Consider the following 19,522-nt stretch of genomic DNA (forward strand, 5'->3'; position numbering starts at 1 on the left):
TAGCTCTACATCCAAATACACTTACGAAACAGAAACCTGCCTTTCCTTTCAAAGGCATTCTTTAATCAAGGTGACAGGTGGGGAAAATCAGTTATGTGACCAAAAAAGTAGTAATTTGAAAACCTTACATACAAAAAGGAATAATATAAGCGACAGCTCAGGTATTTCCTTGGCACTGGCAGAAGCCAGTACTGCTTCCAGTGAAAAAGTAGTGTTCCAGAATGGAAAAACTAAATTCAGAATATAATTTGCTAAATATGTATGTGCATGTTGCTAAATGACTAATTTTAAGGGGCTTATTCCCCACCCATAAGCTATTTTGCTTTGTGTGATATGGCTTGCTATTGTCTTTAATAGGTAATAGCCCTGGAGTAGATTTTGGCAAACTGTCAGACAAGCACTTGAAAGCTGAAGCAAATCCACTTGTTCTATTGCTTATATTAAAAACATATATAGAAATGAAGACAAAACTCTCCTCTTCCAGATACAGCTTGGCTCAGTTGAAGTCTACAGGAGATATGAACTAGGTTATCGCAACTGAAAAACGGTAGTTCAAGACTGAGCTGCACAACAATTTAAGCCTGTGAAGCCACCCCCCACACTCCCAACCTGCCCCAAGCGATCCAGCATGGTAATCCACACAGTGATGATTTAGCTTACAGCTCACCGTGGATCAGAGAAGGGAGGAAACAGGCACACGTGGCTCAGAAAAATCACGATCAAAGTGCTGACTTCAGTATGAGACTAAATCCTAACTATATTGATTTTTGGCAGATGGGCAAAAGAACCTTGCAATTCTTAAGGTTTTAGAGCATTTGCACTTGGAACAGCATATTTCTATTTGGAAAATGTGCCACCTCCCAAAAATTCTGTTAACATTTTAAATTAAGTTTTAAAGTGAACTAATAAAGCAAAAGTAGTTTTACAGAATTTTATTTTAAAGAAACTTCTCTTCATACTATAAATATAAAACTGGCAAGATGATCCATTTTATAAACACATTATAAATAACTCAGCTGTTTGGGATTACATATTTTTATATCAATATGGCAACAGTGTACTAAGATGTGGTATGTAAAGTGAAACACCAAGTATATGAGTTCTCACATGCTGCCATCTTACCTAGTCACAGACACACAGCCATGTATCACAGGAACTATATTGCTTCTAACAGATAATGGGTATTCTCCCTTGACTCTCAAAATTCCCAACTTTTCAGAGAAAAGAGTCAAGCTGTAGCTCAAAAGCTGCTGCAAGGGTTTCTGACTGACCGTTCAGTGACTAGATCAACTATGACCTGGATGAACAAATCCAGATTAGGTTTTATTTGATAATTGTGCACCTCATCTGTCAGTTTGCATAACCAAGCAGCAACACAGAACAGAAGAAAAATTCCAGTTTGTTTTATGAGCACTGAACAAAGGATTTGTGCTTGGTATTTGACTCGCTTCTAGTCAAAGGCGGGCAGGTTGGACAGGACACTGTTTCCTTCACAAGCCAGCTAAAGATGCTGTCATTTGGTCTCCACATTCTACTGCCTGATACTGGAGTCTTCACCAGGTCTCAGCACCTTCAACAGGGCACATGTGCATCACTTCCCTGTGGATTCAAGTGCTGCATCAAAAGCCAGAGATCATGCACTCCTGCATGCCATATCTAAAGAGAACTCATTCATTCTCTCCAGCACAGCATGTTATCTGCTGGCTTTTTGTCCCATTTACCCTCTATCTAGTCCTTCCATTTTCATAAAATTCCGCATCCAGGAGACTCAGATCAAATAAACCTAAAAGTCAAACTAAACTATGAGTTGTTCATTTAGTTTTTCTGTTATGTCTCTTTTCTAATAACTCATGTCTATTCATCCTATTTAGCTTGTGCAAGCTGCAGAGCAGACTGCGTTCTGTGCTATTTTTGGATGGCCACTAGTTAGCACCAAGGTCCATTCTCCATCAGCTTTCCAGCACAGATATAGTGGGATTTGGCTGGATACCAAGCAACCTTTATGAAAACACCAACAGTGACATTAACGTGGGCTTCTTTTGCTCATAAGTGGTATCTGTGAAGACCTTCAGTGTTCCTGAACTGGTTAAATTACGATGCTAAATATACACAATAGGCTGCAAGCAGTTTCGCAGCCAAAAGTAGAAATAAGAAACTTACTTCAATGCTGAAGTACCCTCTGTCCACGTAGTCCCCCAGGAAGAGATACCGTGTGTTGGCAGGAGAACCTCCCACTTCAAACAGTTTCATCAAGTCAAAGAACTGACCATGGATGTCTCCACAAACTAGAAGAGAAAAAGAGCCATATTCAGATTCACCATGCGAAGATCATCTTAGGCACAGGCATTCTGAAGTCACTGTCTCATAAGAAATGTGTTATGAGAATTTTGTGCATCATCCTCTAGTTAAACGACCAGCGAGAGCTGGCAGCTGCTCAGCAGAAGCTCTTTTTCTATGACATGCATCCATATATGTGCGTGCAAAAGGCTACCAACTAATTAAAGGAGAGCCATCAGGCAAATTTGACCTATAATTATTTTCATAGGTATCTATCCATTCCTCCTACTGCCCAGCAGAGCACACAGTACTGGTAATAGTAGTAAGACAAACCAAAATCGTCCTGAAAAAGAGAACACGTTCAAGCAAGGTTACTCTTTCTTTCGACATCGCTCCTCTACTTCTCCTAGTCTTAAACCCAGACGAACACCAACAGGATTTCCATAAAATGCAAAGTGTACCTGTCCGGCGTATGCCACTGGTTAAACTGACAAATTTCTGACTTCTGGTTTCTGTATAGAAAAATGGCCTGCTTGCTTTCCCAAAGCATGTCTTACACGAGAGGACACTGATTTTTCATGCTTTAACCTCTACCACTTTATTTAACCTCATATAATTATGATTTGCTTCACTTCATTACAATGAAGTCAATCTAACAAGCGGCTTCTCTAGAAAGAGCAGCTCCCAATAAACATGACAGACAGAGCACAAGTGATGTGCAGCTGGGGCTAAGTAGGGATGCCCCTTTTTGTGCCTTAGAGTTAAGAGATTGGCTCTGCTACCTTGTGAAAATGCAAACTCCGTGGTGGGTGATTCTAAGCATCTGCAGGAAGGCAGGCCATGCTTTTGGAGGCCCCCATGGAAGCTTAATTAACAGTGCTGTGCCAAAACCTGCTTCCTTTTTCCTTGCTTTGTTTCCTCTACCTAAGGGAGGGGGAGAACCCCCCAGTTTAGGGCCAAGCCCAGACCTTTTCTGGCAACGATCCTTCACAAAGAAAATGTTAACAGCCTTGACTGTTACTGAGGTCAGTTTAGACTGGTTCTCCCTTCAACGACTCAAAAAAAAAAAATCTGATTTGCAAACTGGAAGAGTGATTACGAAGAAACTGAATAAACCAAGGGTCCAAGATAGACCTTATCTTGCAACAGCAGCACAGCTTCTTATTTACTGTTAACACTAAATTCAGAAGACTTCAGATGCTCTCTCTGATGTAATGGTTCAAGCTTTTGTATTCAAGCAGTGCTCTTATTTGAGCTTTTATCTGGAAGTTGATACAGAGGTCTTGTTCTATTGCAGATAAACAAACCTCACATTTATTGCATGCTGTGGAGAAGCTGAAGTCACATCCCCACATAGGTACAAAAGGACTATATAGAACAGCTGTCACACCAAATCCAACAAACTCGCAGTGCAAACAGTGTTCATACGTCTTTCATATCAGTCCAGTGTCACATTACATTTTTTCTTGCATCACTTTTCTCTGAATGTATACACTAACAATAGGATCAATATAATATTGTCATTCCATCCAAAAACTAAAAACAAAAACCAAAAAAAAATCCCCACCCAAACGAAAACAAACCAAACAACCCCTCCTCGGGTAAAGAAAAAACACTGATGTCCCAGTCACTGCTTTCATGAATATTTATGTGAAATTGGTGACACAATTCACGAGTGCTGGCTAGCTGAGCATTCTTCTGAGATAGTAACAGGGTATTTTCCCCATAAAATAGCATATAGTACTCTTATCACCACTGTGCTACATTGTATAATCTCTTTTTCCTAGTTGATTTCCCCCCCCCAAGAGTTTTAGATTACAACCTTCATGTTGAAAGCCATCAACAGATACAATTTCTATCTAAGAATACTATCTGCCATTAATTATGCTAAATAAATACTATTTAAATCCTCAAGTGGTATAACACCACCCCTTTTTCTCTAAAATAAAAGTACCCCAAAGGATATTTTTTGGTAGCATTCTTATTTGAACACGTTAATCTACCAAACCAATACACACTGCTTGACTGTACTCCTCTGCATGGACACTGTGGGAAGATTAAGAACACGTGTCGCATATTGATGGCCAAGCAATCTGCTCTCCTAACTTCCAGCAGAAAAGCTTTTAGTTATATAACTGTACAGCTCTACCAATTATCGCCCACCCCCATTTGCTCCAACTGCAAAAACCTGAAGTTGAACAAGATTGAAAGATTTTTAAATGGATTTAACTTTTGCTCTTTCACTAAAGCACAAAGCAACAATTTTTTTTTTTTTTTTCCTGTTACACGGACATGTGCAAACAGGAAAATACATTTAGGCCATTACAGAGAAACCAAGAAGGTTAGAAAGCTTTCTCCAAGTAGCTGTATGCCCATGAATTTGTCACAAGTCAGAAAAGCAGAGAGCAAACCAGTGAAGAGGACAGAAATAAGAAGTGCACAGCCCTGCAATCCCATGACTTGCAAAATTCTGAACTGGACTTGAGAATTGAGACTCGATGGATATTCCAGGCACTCTGCGTGCAGCAGCCTACTCTTTCTATACTTGACAACAGATGCAGAAACATATCCAGAAAAAAAAAAAAAAAACAAAAACATGGAAAGCTAAAAAGCCCTCAGACCCAACCTTGCCAAGCAATTAAAGTAGTTCCAAAAGAGAAGCTTAAAATCAGCAGGTAAAAGCAGTGGGAGGAAGAGAAGACACTCAAAATTAAGAGTTAACACTGAGATTTAATTTATTATGGTCAGATCCCAGAATTCCTACTGAAAGATCATGATGTTACATACAGTTAATCCAATTAGTGTTTTGCCTGGAATAGCTTAAGGATCTTATACTTTCCAGGTTTGTGTGTATAGACCTGAAACGTCCTTACATCGTAAAGCCCGTGTACCCACATTCTGATGGATGGCCTTATTTACAAATAAATTAAAGGGAAATTTGTATGTATACAGTACTATACTCCATTTGTAGTTTGAAAGCAACTGCTTCTAAAGCTATAGTTCTGCCACCTTTCTTTTCCAACTCTTACGAATCTCAAAACTGGAAGATTTCCGAGGCAGCCAGATCAATGCTTTATCTTTCATTAGGTGGGGGCAGAAGAGATCCAGCATTATATTTCCATTCATCACGGCAGAAACATCCATCAGCCAATAACTCTGCCATACCCTTCACGTTTTGTCTTGCAGCTTCCCAACACTAACAAAGAGCCTTGCAGCACTGTCCCACCAAGAGCCCACAGGAGACGTTCCACGTCCACTCCATGCTGCCTCTACAAAGCTCTTTTTTTAAGTTCACTACCTTCCCCCTTCACGTTACAGAAAAAAAATTTTGAAAGCACGCTAATTATTATATATTCATGTTTACTCTTGTACAAGCACTACCATTGGATCTGTCACTCCTTTTAATTTTGCCAAAAATCTCCTTTTTTATACTTGTGCAGGCCCTCTTTTGGTACTGGAGTACTTGCCATCGAACAACACATTCAACGAGATAGGAACGTTTTTCCATCAAATAACGACAAAATAAAGCCCAGCACAGTGAAGCGGGAAATTCAATTCTTAATGAAGATCTCCAGGATCAACGTACTTATGGATTTAAAGTATGAACACAGGGAACACAAAACACAGTTTGTATGTGTGTGGGATTAACCTTAAAAGCAGCTGTGTTCATGCAAAACTAATTTATCAAAAGGAGGATTATTGGGTGGTATGTCTTCTGTTAGAAATTCACATATTTTCCTATATCACTGGTCTCCCAAAAGTGCCATCAAGTCACGGCCTTTTTACACTCATCAATTTATGGTAACTAAATAATCCGACAGCATATTTTTTTCCCTAAAAAGACTGCTTAATGTATCCAGTGCTTTTCAACTTTCTTTATATCCTTAAATTGACAGCTGGGCAACAACAAAACAGTGTTTCCACTGACTTACCATTTCCAGGGGTCAGTTCAGGCACCAAACTTGTTGTCCGTGAATTCATCTATCTGAGCCTGTCAATAGTGTCTACCTACCTAACCTCTCAGGGCAGCAAGCTCCAGAACTGCACAACACGCTATGTACAGAAGTTTTTTAGCTGCTTTAAACTGATCCCCTACTGAATTCATTGGTGCAACCAGAAGGTTTAAGAAACACTGGTTGTTTGTGGACTCCTTCAAAATTTATCTCTGTTGAGGAAGTTTTCAGACATGGGCCCCTCCAAAAGATTCAAGTTCACAGGACTGGCCATGCAATTACTGAGAAATCATGTTTCTGAGCAGCTTTTCCTACTTGTTATGATGGGTACTTTGATCCACTACACCATCTTACACTATAGCACCAGAACTTTCCCAATGTAACTGTCTATAAAATACCATTTTATTATAAAAACAGAAATTGGACATGGGGGAGAGAAGGGAGAAATTTTTGTTTGTTTGTTTGTTTTCAGAAATTGTCATCCTAAATACAAATTAAATTGTGTTTCTGATGGCTTCACTGCGAGGATCTCCCTCTGATTTATGTCAAAGGAGTAAGCAATATTGAAACAGGAACCATTAAGTTCAAGTTGTACTAGCAGTGAAGGAAACCCAAAGCTCAGCAGTGGTATTGCCAGCTTATTTATAGAAGACAAAGCGGTAGAGTAGTGATTTAGATTGCAATGATTATTGGCACAAATAAAAAGTCTGTAAATGCTCTTCAGATACCTTCTTTCAGATAACTAAATGCTCTTCACTACATAGAAACTCAGTCCAGAGATTATTCTGTGTGGTTTCCCACTCCAGCTGGATATTAAGAACAAAATTTATATTCATAGTACATTAAACACTGTCAATTCAAAAATTTTCTATCTGCAACAGTTTGGATATGCTGCACTTATTTTCTCATTTATCATGTATATACTTAATTGGTGTAACATTACATTCTGATAGTAAAATACCATTAATGTTTCAAGTGAATTTACATTCCATGTATCACAAGATTATATTCCCATCTTCAAACGTCATCAGGGATTAGGAGCAGATATGCAACGCTCCATCATCAGCTTCAGAAGCAACATCTGCAAACTCATACGTATATGACAAGTAACAATAATGAAACAAAGACACCTTTTAAAGAAGAAACTAACACTGTGTAGGGAATATTATCCATCGCTTGACAACTTGTTCTCTACGTTCACTGAGCTAGGGATGGCTTTGCACTGAGCTCCAAAGGACTGTGCTTCAGCAAAGCAGCATGCAATACTGCAAAACCTAAGGGAGAAAAACACCCTACTGGGTTACACTGCAGAATGCAGACTGCAAATTGCAAAGCGGTTTGCTTTGTACAACATTTAGGAAGTGTTTAGCTGTTAATAAGCTGGTAGCTTGATGTTTAGCAAAATGTTTAGCTTACCATTCCACTAGTTCACACATGCTTCCAAGAGCTTACCGCTTTCCAAGGACACCCAATACTAACAAAGCCTTACCGAAAAAGGGACAAGCGCACTGTGTAAACCTGTGCGTGTCTGAGCTGACTCGTGGATGCTCCTTTGTCCAGGTCTACAGGATAAGATGGTAAAGAGGCTGCATACCCCAATGAGAAGTATGTCCCAGCCATTTCTCCAGGGAAGTAGTTTGGAGCAATGAAAAGTTACCAAAGGCTGAATGAAGAAGCCAAGTGAGGAAGGAGTACTTAACAAGCAACAGTGGACACACAAAGGCAAAGCAAAAACAACTAGACAAACTTCTGTAGCTGAGGAGTCAAAGGCTGGGCTTCCTTAGCCAACCGATAAATATGAGGGAAAACACTTGCAAGAGCTATATGCATGAAATTCTCAGGTGCTTCAAGAAAAACTACTGCATTGCTCCTGAAAGGCTCAACGATTAACCAGAAGGCTCTCGTTTTTCCCAAGATTTAAGAACAAAGTCACATATAAGAGTCACCTGTCTTCTATTACACAATCTTTGAGCTTGAATGAGCTTTGTTTCCAAGTGTACGTGTTTCTGAGGAACATTGTATATTGTCACAGCAGTATGAAATGTTCGAAACATCACAGTTTTGTTCCATGCATTATTTTTTTTTTAATTGCTAAAGATTGAGCTATTTTCTTCCTTACTCTTTGTAGAACAAGGAGGAAGGAAAAGTACAAAATAAAAGAAACTCCCAAAATTTTTATTTGTAGCTGCTCACTAAAGCACTACTCAAGACACAAACTCAGTGGTTAAGTTACATACATTGTTTTATAGTCATGCAGTTCTGTTTCTGTTTATAAGTGAGATGTTTAAAGAACTTGCAGACTTCGTTACTTACTCAAATTAATGTCGGAATCATTTAGACAGCTCACTAGGTAATTTATCCTAAGAAAATATCTACTAGACTCAACATAACGGGCTTTCATATGAATGTTTGTTATACTAAGTGTATTGAACAACACAGCTCTGTGTTTCCAAAAGAAGCATGATCTCATTCATATTCATATCTGGTTATCTAACATGATTATAATAGGCTTTCATCTCTCTTTTCCCTTCAATCACTTCATGCAAATTGATGAGTTTAGACTACCAGAGTGAAATGGCATTAACAAAAAACTGCAATTACGTATTTTTGTAGAGAAGCCTGCTTCAAAGATAAAGCCAGAAACCATTAGCCATACAGGTACAGCAAAGGAAACTGCAAATGGACCACCAACGCCACATTTGACAATGTTCAGTTGCCGACTTTCCTTCTTTGTACTGAGGGGAGGGGAAAAAAAAAAAAAGAGAGAAGAGAGAAGTATCTTGGGAAAAGCTGTTTTCTGTGCAACACACGGGGATGCTATACTGTGTTCTACTCTGCCAACACTTGAAACACTGGTGTCTGTAAAGATCAACCCACGCTCACTCCTTGTAATAGGAGTTAGTTTTCTCCCACCATCCCCTGAAGGCTAGAACAAATTAATGACACTTGATTTGAAGAGGTAGAGTGAAAAAGAGTGGGGAAGGGGAAACATCACATCAGAAAAGACCTTCAGGACAACAGTCATTAATACTCTCTGGTGAAGGAGGACACAAAAACAACCCCCACCCCTAAACCATGTGGCAGCAAGCCCTTCAAGATGTTAAGGCTACAAAAATATCTTCAGCACAAAGTTTTTAAAAATAGCTCCACAAACTTACTTTTTGTATCACAAAATTATTTGCAGTGTCTCAAAACAAAATAAAAACCATGTACATAAGCCTGGCCAGCAGAGGAGCGCCTTCATATATATAAGAGATACCAGAAGAAACAGAGTCTCAGGGAACAGCCTCTACCAAGTACTGTAAAACCTTTGCTGGCAGAGAAAAATCCCTTCCCTCCACACTCCTACCCTAGCTGAATTTTTCAGGAGACTAAGTGGGCACCAAAGCAAACACGTTGTCATTATCTCCTGTTAATGCACCCTCACTATCAGGGAGCAATGCTTATTCCACAAATAACCCCATCAGAAGGATTACTTGTGAGGAAAGTGCTTCATTGGTGTCTGGGGCAGGATTTCCAGCTCATATCCTTAGATCAAGGTTATTTATACCAATAGGGAAATTCTCTTATCCTCAGTTTTACAGATGTAAAAAGCAAAGGCCTGGGGAAGTTTAATAATTTATAAGGTCACAAGTTCAGTCAGTGGGAGAGCAGGGATAGCCAGAGAGGGAACAACACATCCTCATATTGCTCCATCCAATTCAACGCACCAGAAGAAGAGAGCCCTTTCAATGAGGAAGGAAGGTCCTACACAAGAAGTAGGCACAGCCTGGCTTTACACACGATGCTCCAAATGAAGTTTAGGGAAGGTGAAACAAAGCAAAATGGGAAAAGGGCTTTTGAAGAGAAGCTCAAATATGCTCAGCTCCGCAGAAAAAAGCAGCGTAAAATTCAATGCTGTGTTTTTTTCTGGGAATAGCTTTTATTTGCATAGACTGGACTGTAATATTGTCCATCTATAACATACAGGTTCGTTATTAGAATTACTCAGTGTTACATCTTTCTCACTAATCTGGTTGAAGAGACCTCCATTAGGTTTTTGCTCTACAATATTTTTCCAGAGTCAGCAATTTGCCATTAGAAGTAGCTTGTAGCTGGTCCTTCACAATTTAACGTGATAATTTTTCTTGTTGATGATTTAATTCAACTCTTAGGACCAGGTTTCTTTACAGTTAGTATTTCTCTCAAGCAGTGCAAATCCAAACCCCAGTAAAGTTAAAACAAAGGCACTGGTATTACATGGATATAGCAATAGTTATATAAAGCCCAAAGAAGCCCTCGGTATTTACAAGGGCTTGATGGATAGTATCCTTGTTTGCTGCTCTTACTGTAGAATTTTAGAGCAGTATTACCCTAACAGACTGCAATCCAATTACCTTCCAAGCACCCAACAATTTACAAGATTTTATGGGTAGCAGCATTAGCATGTCGAGCTTCAGTATGAATGCCTAGCATCTAAAAACCTAACCACAAACACCGGACGTTCATGTTGGCTTGTAATATATATTTTCCATTTTCACCTAAGGATAACATTTGTTGTCACAGTTTCCTCATTCTGTGCCATCGCAGACCTGTTTTATGCTCCATCCCATCCCCCAATCAGTGTTTTATTAAGAATCAGAAGCATTACTCTATGACAAAAAGCATCCTACTTCCTTCAGCACAACAATTTGTCTTATCAGTGGACAACAAACATTTGCTTGACACAAACAAATGCATTTGTTCATTACCTTTGGATCTATAGCACTCTGCCTGTATTTCCCAGAGACAGATGTTAAGGGAAAATAAAAATACTATTTCTCAAATTCCTGGTCTCTTAATAAGCCACCAGCAGTATGGACGTGAATACTTGCATGCACCCTGAGTGGAAGGAGCCAGCACAATTAGCTTCAAAGGAATTATGTGAAGTTCAGCATTTGGGCTTAATGGTCTATATTCAGAGCCGTGAGCGAAAAGAACCAGCAGTGAAGACCTATTGAGCTTTAACCTCAGCTTTTGCACCCATGTCTTTAATGGGCTTGAGCTATTATTTTAATATAACCTTGCTGTACTACAGGTGTTCATGTGCTAGTATATGGGTATAGAGATAAGGAAAGCAAATAACGTGCAAGTTTCCCAATTCTAGCTCAAGCCACATAAGACGACTTTTTAAAATTATAGAATCTAAATTTCATAACCAAAGTCTTATACAAATCTAATTCTCGGTGAAAAATGATTAACCTTTGAGGAAAGTGCTTTTAAGAGAAAGCTCTCCATAGTAATTTAAGTCCTGGTAAAAGCTCATATGACAATTAGTTAGGGGAGGCAGTGCCAGGAGGAGTTGACCACATTAATTTCCTCTTGCTGAAAACATATACCTAAACATGACCTCGAGTAGGTGGTTAAATTCATATGCTGATCCTAAATCAACATGAATCATAGAATCATAGAATGGTTTGGGTTGGAAGGGACCTTAAATATCATCTAGTTCCAGAAAAAAACTGCTAGCACTTAATGACAACTATGAAAATGAACACAAAGAAGTCACATTGATGAACAGAATAGCCTTAGTTATGTTTCTTTGTATAACCTTGCTGTTAGGCATATAAGGAGTGCATGCAATTTAGACAGGACTCTGGGTAGCATTAGGGGTGGCACCCAGGAAGATTTGGGCTAGTTCCTACACCACGCTCCTCAAGCAAACTAACCAGTCTCTCCCACTATATCAAGAATTATTTTCCCAATGGCTGACTGAGGAGGGGAAAAAAAAAAACAAAAACAAAGTCAGAGGAGGGGAGGGACAGGGGAAAAACATTCTTTTGGCAGACAGCCACCAACCACATCACATGCAGAAAGTTGTTCTGGGAGGTAACAGAGATAGTGCTATTCAGAAACAGAGGTAAGAAGAAAAGGTCGCCATCGAAAAATAGCTTGCAAAGAGAATATCAGGTGAAAAAAATGGGAAAAAATCTATTATACTGAATTGGCATTTATGGCACTCTTCTGGTCTGTAGTCTATCAGTAATCTCAAATATGATATCCTTTCAGGTTTCTAATCTAGAGTTATCAGATATATTTTTAATAATTACAGACCAAACATTCCAAGTGGAGGTAAATAAATATTTAATATCTTACCAATCAGCCAAACAGGATTTCATTGGCATTTGATTAGGTTAAATTTGATATGTTAATTAAGTGTATGTGAATTCAGTATCTCCATCCAAGGATCTCCATCACCTTACTTTTTGCACTTGCAGGATAAAGGCCTCCACTGCTTGAATCAGCCTCAGCCAAACAGATCATACAAATGCAAATCATGCAATCAGAATATACACAGCCTGAAAACACCCCCAGCTACAGTTTCAGATGAGAAACATAATCTCAAAGATTTGGGATTTCAATAAAAGTTACATGTACAGGTATCAAATAAACTCCTGAGCCAGCTTTTTATATTGCAAGGACAAAATTTTCAGGAAGTTCAGAGGATCTAGCTACAGTTCATTAATTCTGATGGGAGCTATGTGATTACTTCTTCCACTGCACTTCCCAGATTATCTGGTTTCAAAGAATATGGAACACCATAATCCTGGACATATACATAATCTAAATATGAAACAGTGTTTATGTGACCTTATGAAGTTTTGTTTTAAAATATAATGTATATCCACTTAAGGGAAGCATGTATAATAAAGGAAGTATCTGCAAATACAATGCATTTCCTCTTAAAAAAACATCATTAATAAGGACGTGCTTTTAACAGAAAATACAAAAGGTGAGACCACCAACTGATTCTCTCAAACACCAGATCTTTTCTGAGAGAACAATTCAAAAGGAGCAAATCTCATCACCAGGACATAACGGTGCCACACAACGCAAGAAACAATTACCATCCTTTAATGCAAAACCATGCAAAGTTTCTGACAAAAAAAAAAAAAGCATAAAACCCCTCAAAGATAGGTTTTTCCGAAATACAATACTGCAGCTGTAGGTGTGCATTACTGATGGCGGAGTAGCCAACCTGTATGGGTGTACCAAAAGACTGCCATACCAGTATGAAATAAAGCTTTGTATCCGATGTGACTTTAAAGATAAGCGCCTGGCTTTGAACGCTACTCCTCTGCTGACTGCTGCAATACTCAAACCAGGAAGCGTTTGGGCCAACTTACTGCTATGCAATGTCCATTTTCTTCCTGCTTACTTAGTCCTTGACTTCAAAGAGCTGAAGATACACAGCTTCACTGGGTGACTACTGGCATTGACTTCAATCAGGCCAAATTCGGTTCTGCTCCACTCAGTTAACACAACCTTGTCTTCTGTTGTTACAGACCTTCTGTTACAGGGATTTCCAAGCTGCTATGAAGTAGATAAATAAGTTACTTCCTAAATTTGCATTTTGTGAAGTCATACTGACCAAGAAAAAGCTATTTGACAAGTGAATTGGTATTTCATCTGGGTTGCAAGTAAAGTTTCTTAGCTATTCTCAAAGACTGGGAAACACCGATTGAACTCTCTTTCTCCAGATTTACGTGTCTGTATTAATGCCATAGCTCATACTCTTCTCTCAGCACTGGGGCAGTATAAACAGTCTAAATTTCAAGTCCTCCTAGTTCAAGGAGAAAGTTCAATCTCTTACATCTGTTAGTTTTAATAATTAGGTGACAGAAAAATAAGAAATATGACAGACAAGAAAAAAAACTTTTTTCTTTTCTTTTTTTGAATAACTGAAGTAACTTCTGAAACAATGTCCCTTGTGCTTGCCCTTCTTGGGAGGTTGGTGTATGAACTACTACTAGATACAAGCATAATACTCCAGCTCTGTAGGACATTACGCATTTAAGGAGCAGAGTACTGCTAAATGACTATTACTTCCAATGCAAAAAGGCAAATCTGTATTTTAGCAGGAGACACTTATTGTTCAGAACCTTACTGGGCTAATATCAGCTGTACTTCCATAACACACTGGGATAACCAGAGCTGTGATCATTATTTTAGACCACAATGCACATATTCCTTTGAATATTGTACGTAACACTATCCTGTCAGAGCATACAGCAAAATAATGCTTTAATGGGGCACTAAAAGATGACCGTTTCCCTGTTTCTATTCATTGCAAGTTGGGTACTGGTGATATTTTTTTTAACACAACGCTATGTTCATGCAGTGAATGAAGTTAAGCCCTTCTTTCAGAATAACTTTCCTCTAACTCTCTTGCTCTGCAGAATGACTCATTTTTCAAAAAGAACATTGTCTACTTTTGGCTAAGATCAAATACATTATCAGTTTAATTCATTCCAGAAAACGTTCTTTCCAACTACAACTACTACAATACTAACCCCAAATCCAGCCATAGTTTATTTTACTTTTGTCCTGCACAAAAAACCCCCAACCTTTTCATGATATTAAAACAATTGCATTTATTTTTCTCATCTCTCCATTTCTTTAGCATGCACTTCCTGTAGCTTTGAATTCAGCTCACAGCTGTAGAAAACAAGGACTGCGAAAACATTTATGGTGAAAAATTGTTTGGCAAAAGGAAAAACTTGGAAATGCTCACAGCTACAGAGTATTTCTTTTACTTGAAACTCTCTATATCTAGAGTATTATTAATCTGTGGGGTGTTTGTGACCCCTCATTAACACTACATTTCAGAAGGAAATGCCACTTTCTACCACCTCTTACAGGCTGTGAGGTTCCACCCCATGCGGGCTGGTGGCAAGCTGACCTCCGCAGCACACGCTTCTGCTCAACGAAGATGTGCAATCTCTGCTCAAAGTCAAGCAAAAACCCAAGGAAGTGCTCAAAACCACAGGCCCCTATCAAGGCAACTACGGGAGTCACTCTGACCATAATCCTTCACTAGAACAATGAAATCATCAACTAAAACAGTGAATCATCATGGGACGCTGAACATCCATTAAAACAAAACAAAAACTAGTACTACAAAAAAAACCCAAAACAACCAAATGCCAAATGAAAGGAGTTGATTTTCTCACACATTCAGGGCAAATGCACTAAACCCAGCATTTCTACAAATTTTCTTGCAATAAAATTGCTGTCACTGGTAAGGAAAACAGCCAACACACAAGACTCCATTGTCTTTATTGAGCAACAATGTTTTTGTCTGCATCTACCCCGAGTTTAGAAGCCTTTATGGGTCAATTGATACTTCCAGATGCTTAAATTTTACATTGTCGCTAATAAAAAAAAAATAACTAAGAGACATTTTCAAGAGAGTCAAAATTGGTAGTTATTATCTGAGAGCGCTGATAGAACCACCACTCACATGGTGTCAGCCAGAAAGTTTGGATCCCAGCACCTGGCAAGAAATCATAACTCCAACTTGGGTTCAATAGACCTTCACTACAAAAAGTGGGTCCACTCAGCTTTCCTTTATTTACTATTTCATTCACGACTTTATTTATGTCTAATTCCCTTTATTTTCTATAATGTGTAGGTAGCTTAACTAACTGGCTCCCTTACAGGAGAAGAATAGCTGACCTGCTGTCTTCTACATTGAAGACACATTTTCATGATGGAATTTATATTACTTCTTTTATGCATAATTCTGGCTATTCTATTCCTTGCTTGCAAGCACGCAAGCAGTCTTATTCCCAAGAACATGCTGCCTTCATTTTATGAAACAAAATCTTTTGTCTTCATTATAGATTCCTTTATGAAGCACAGGTTTCTGCTGCTGCTTCTCCCCTGTACTGGTTAGTACAACTGATTGGTCAAATTTGGCTCTCGGCAGTCCGGCAATTCAAGGGAAACAGTTCTCTTGTGGATTTGTTACTGTCAAGTGAAAAATGTGTGCTAAGAAAAAAATGCACTATTTGCACTTCAGTGACTTTTCAGGCTGCTTGCTACTCCCTCTGGATTGCAATAGCATGGTTAGTTGAAGTGATTGCAAGGCAGAAACCTTACAGGCACATAAAAATAATAAAATCCTAATGTATTCATACGTTTGTTAAAGCTTGGCTGTGCTTAACTGAAACTGCAGAAATTGCTTGGCAGTCTCTTTTTTAGCCTCTTGTATCTGGCCAAGTAATAAAAAAAAAAATACCTCTTGGGTCATAAACCTGTATTTATTACACCCAAAAGTTTTCATGTACTCTAAAAGTTTTATAACCTATATTTTCCCTGAAAATTTTGTATGATTTTCTTGTTTGTATATATATTTCAAATTGAAATATTTATGTCACTGAACTTCATAGAGAAAATTCATTAAAGACCTTCAACTGACAATGGTCTAGCTACTGTAAATAGCCTGCTAGAAAGCTGAAAAGCATGCGACCAAAAGAAAAAAAAACCCAAACACAAACCAACAGAGGCTTCTTATAAAAACGGAAGACACATCATCATGACTAAAAATATGAGTCAGCACAGATAGGATCTTATCTTCAGAAAACATACAAGTAAGGTAATCAGGTTTCAGAAGATCATCACCCACAAAAGAAAGTAATTGTGAGTCTGTCTTTTTGGTGTCCAAGAAAAGCAGGGATATCTATGCATCGCAGGAAGCAGAGCTGATGAATCTGCTATGAAAAAATGGAAGTCGAAAAGAAGGAGCTTTCAACCCATTTTTCTCCTTTTTCATGCAGTCTCGGAAAACACACAATTCTAAAACACAATCCAAAAAAATATTATTTCTCTTAACTCAAAAGAATGCATGTAGAGCTAGGAAATATTTGAGGTTTTCCACCAAAGAAAGTAAAATGCTACATAACAATACCAGTTAGGTATGAAAACACGGATAGTGAGGATAAGTATACGTTCTCTGGAATAGCATCTTACCAAGACTACAAAAGATGAAATTAATCTCTACAACTATTGCTAAGAAGAACAGACAGTGTCACCTTTCATAAATGTTAGTACTTTGTTTAAGAATTATTGAAGTCTAAAAGACTATTTTAAGAACTAAATAAATGAAAAAAGTCATCTTGGTTCATTTCAAACTCCTGTTCAGCTTTGAGTAAAGTCTTATTTAAAAGACTCACTGAAACTGGACCACATAAAAAAAGATCTAAAACACTGGAGCTGTTTTGACAATTTCTCTTTGAGGACTGAGGATTAGAAACTTGCCGTGGACAACATTACTGTCATCTATTCCATCAAGGACCGACAAACCAAGTACGCAGCTACAGGGGATCCCAGGACCTGGGCAGGGTCTAGAAGATCCTCCTCCAACGTAGGGAGTCGGAGCTGTCCCTCCCAAGCTCAGCAAGGAGCAGCTTCCAGTCCTGAGCTTCAGCAGGCAAGGACTCAGGACCTTCTTTGAGCCCTTCTCGTTGATCTACCCTTACAAACAAACAGCAGCAATAAGGCAATCGAAAGAACAAAGCCACAACAGACTTCTGCAGTTTAACAAGGCTTCTGCACCAGGCACAAATCTTGCAAAAGTCAAGAAAGCAGTTTTCACTTTTTTCCCTGCAAAAATTGTTACAATAAATTTCTACTACAGGTATTCATATCTCTGCTAAAAACAAACTGTTTAAATTGCACATTCTTAGTGAGCCATCAGTAGCATGGGTAAACAATAAGGATCAGGTGTGATTTGCACTGGATCAATGATTCTTAATATTCACTGTACTCCTTGTCTCAAGATTGTTCCTTGGCTGGCTTGTTGTACATAACTGAATACAAATAGCTATCTTATATAAAATTATCTCAACTAAAGAACATAATTTTTGCCATTTAAAGAAATTGGTGGGCAGTTTATACCCAAGAAACTTATTAGGATTCAGCAGTTCCTTCACAATAAAATCTTTATCCACTGACAAACTGACTCACATAGATCTCATTTACAGACTATTGTCTCTCTTCAGAAAAAAAACTTCCACAAATATTTGCAAAAGAGAAAAAAAAATACCCAAAGAAACACTTACTGCTTGTTTTCTGGGTGGGTTTGGTACTCAAAGTTAGTAAATATGATTACCTTACTTGCCTGCCTTTAATTATGGTGTCCTTTCAGGCATAGAAGATGGTGTTGTGAAATGTCGAGAGAATCTCACACCCCTGAAGAGGCATTACGAGATATAGTCATTAAGAACTGGACTAACCCTGTCTTCTTTCTGTTGATCATTCATATTAATGATTTGTGGGATTATTTCACACCTGACTAGCCAAAATACTTTTTCAGACTGAGGTTCTGTCTTGGTCAGAGGTTTTTATTTGCCACCTACAATAACAGTATTTCTGGGAAGTTCCTTTTGAAGTAAAAGGGTAAAGAACCATCATTTATGATAACTTATCAGTGGACCACAGGACTGCTGTGCTTTTCAAGGCAGCCGTTGAACATGGATGTTCTAATGACCTAGGCTCATTAACTAGAAAGATGTAAATCATTATTACAGCAGGAAAGAGACTGCAACATTTAAAACTCAACTAGTGACAATGCAAGCAAGCTGTATGCTGCAAAACTCGGCTTTTCTGTTGAACTAAGAATTTAGTAGAAGAATCAGCACCAGCCTCTTTTGCTACTTTAGTTTGCTGGGATATCAGGAAATATTTCTCCGTTGTAAATTGCAACAGTAAAAGAGTTTATTGGGCAACTTAAAAGACCATTTCTATTCCCTGTAGCCTCATTGTAGTTTTCCATCATTCTTATGTACAGTATTCTAATACTCATTATTGACTGACACAGTTTTTGGGTTGCTAACCAGCATGAAGTAATTTTGTTAGCATTTGTAAAAAACAGAACGCTATTTCATACAAGAGTGCATCTTGGTTTTTAAAATGCATTTCAATTCAGTAAACCTCTAGAAACCGAAAATTCACATTTTGGAATTGCTGAAGGATACATTCCTCAAACAAGAGAAATGGTTTAAGTGATGGGAGAAGAGAGGAAAGTGCAAGGTGCAAGAGGAGCACCTTATGAGCTGGAGGAGGTCACTTTACCTGTCCCTCAAACTTCTGTCACAAACAGAGTGATCATTCTGCACACAGAATGGTAATTTTCTGCATTCAGGAGGGGGAAGAAAAAAAAAAAAAAAGACTACATTTTTCTTCCAAGGCCGTGTGTATCTTGAGCAAAATACATATAAAATAACACAAGCAAAAAGGTTTCCTTCTTCTGCTTAGGTAATCATTACAGGAGGAAAAGGGCTGCCTAAATACGAATGAAGGGAAAATATATTTATTTAATCACACAGTTTAGTTGTCTGTTGTTGCCCTGACTGTTCAGGAATGGAGACAGTGAGGGGTTCAGTGTGGCAGATGCAGACTTTGCAAAAAATTACAGAAAGAGCAACGCTAAGGAAAAAAAATACGATCATGCAAAAGTATCGATACACTTCTGAAATAAAGTACAGGCA

The 19,522-nt window shown here is 38.4% G+C and overlaps 1 protein-coding gene across 2 annotated transcripts in view; it reads right to left on the reverse strand.

Annotated features, from left to right (window-relative positions):
- PPP3CA (protein phosphatase 3 catalytic subunit alpha) overlaps positions 1 to 19,522 on the reverse strand; it is a 203,845-nt gene that overhangs the window by 62,783 nt on the left and 121,540 nt on the right. For both annotated transcript variants that reach the window (XM_076336809.1, XM_076336810.1), the window contains exon 3: positions 2,161 to 2,285. In XM_076336809.1, the coding sequence (XP_076192924.1) occupies positions 2,161 to 2,285 (125 nt within the window). The remainder of the gene's footprint in view (positions 1 to 2,160; positions 2,286 to 19,522) is intronic.

This window comes from Aptenodytes patagonicus, chromosome 4, assembly GCF_965638725.1.
Source record: "Aptenodytes patagonicus chromosome 4, bAptPat1.pri.cur, whole genome shotgun sequence".
NCBI lineage: Eukaryota > Metazoa > Chordata > Aves > Sphenisciformes > Spheniscidae > Aptenodytes > Aptenodytes patagonicus.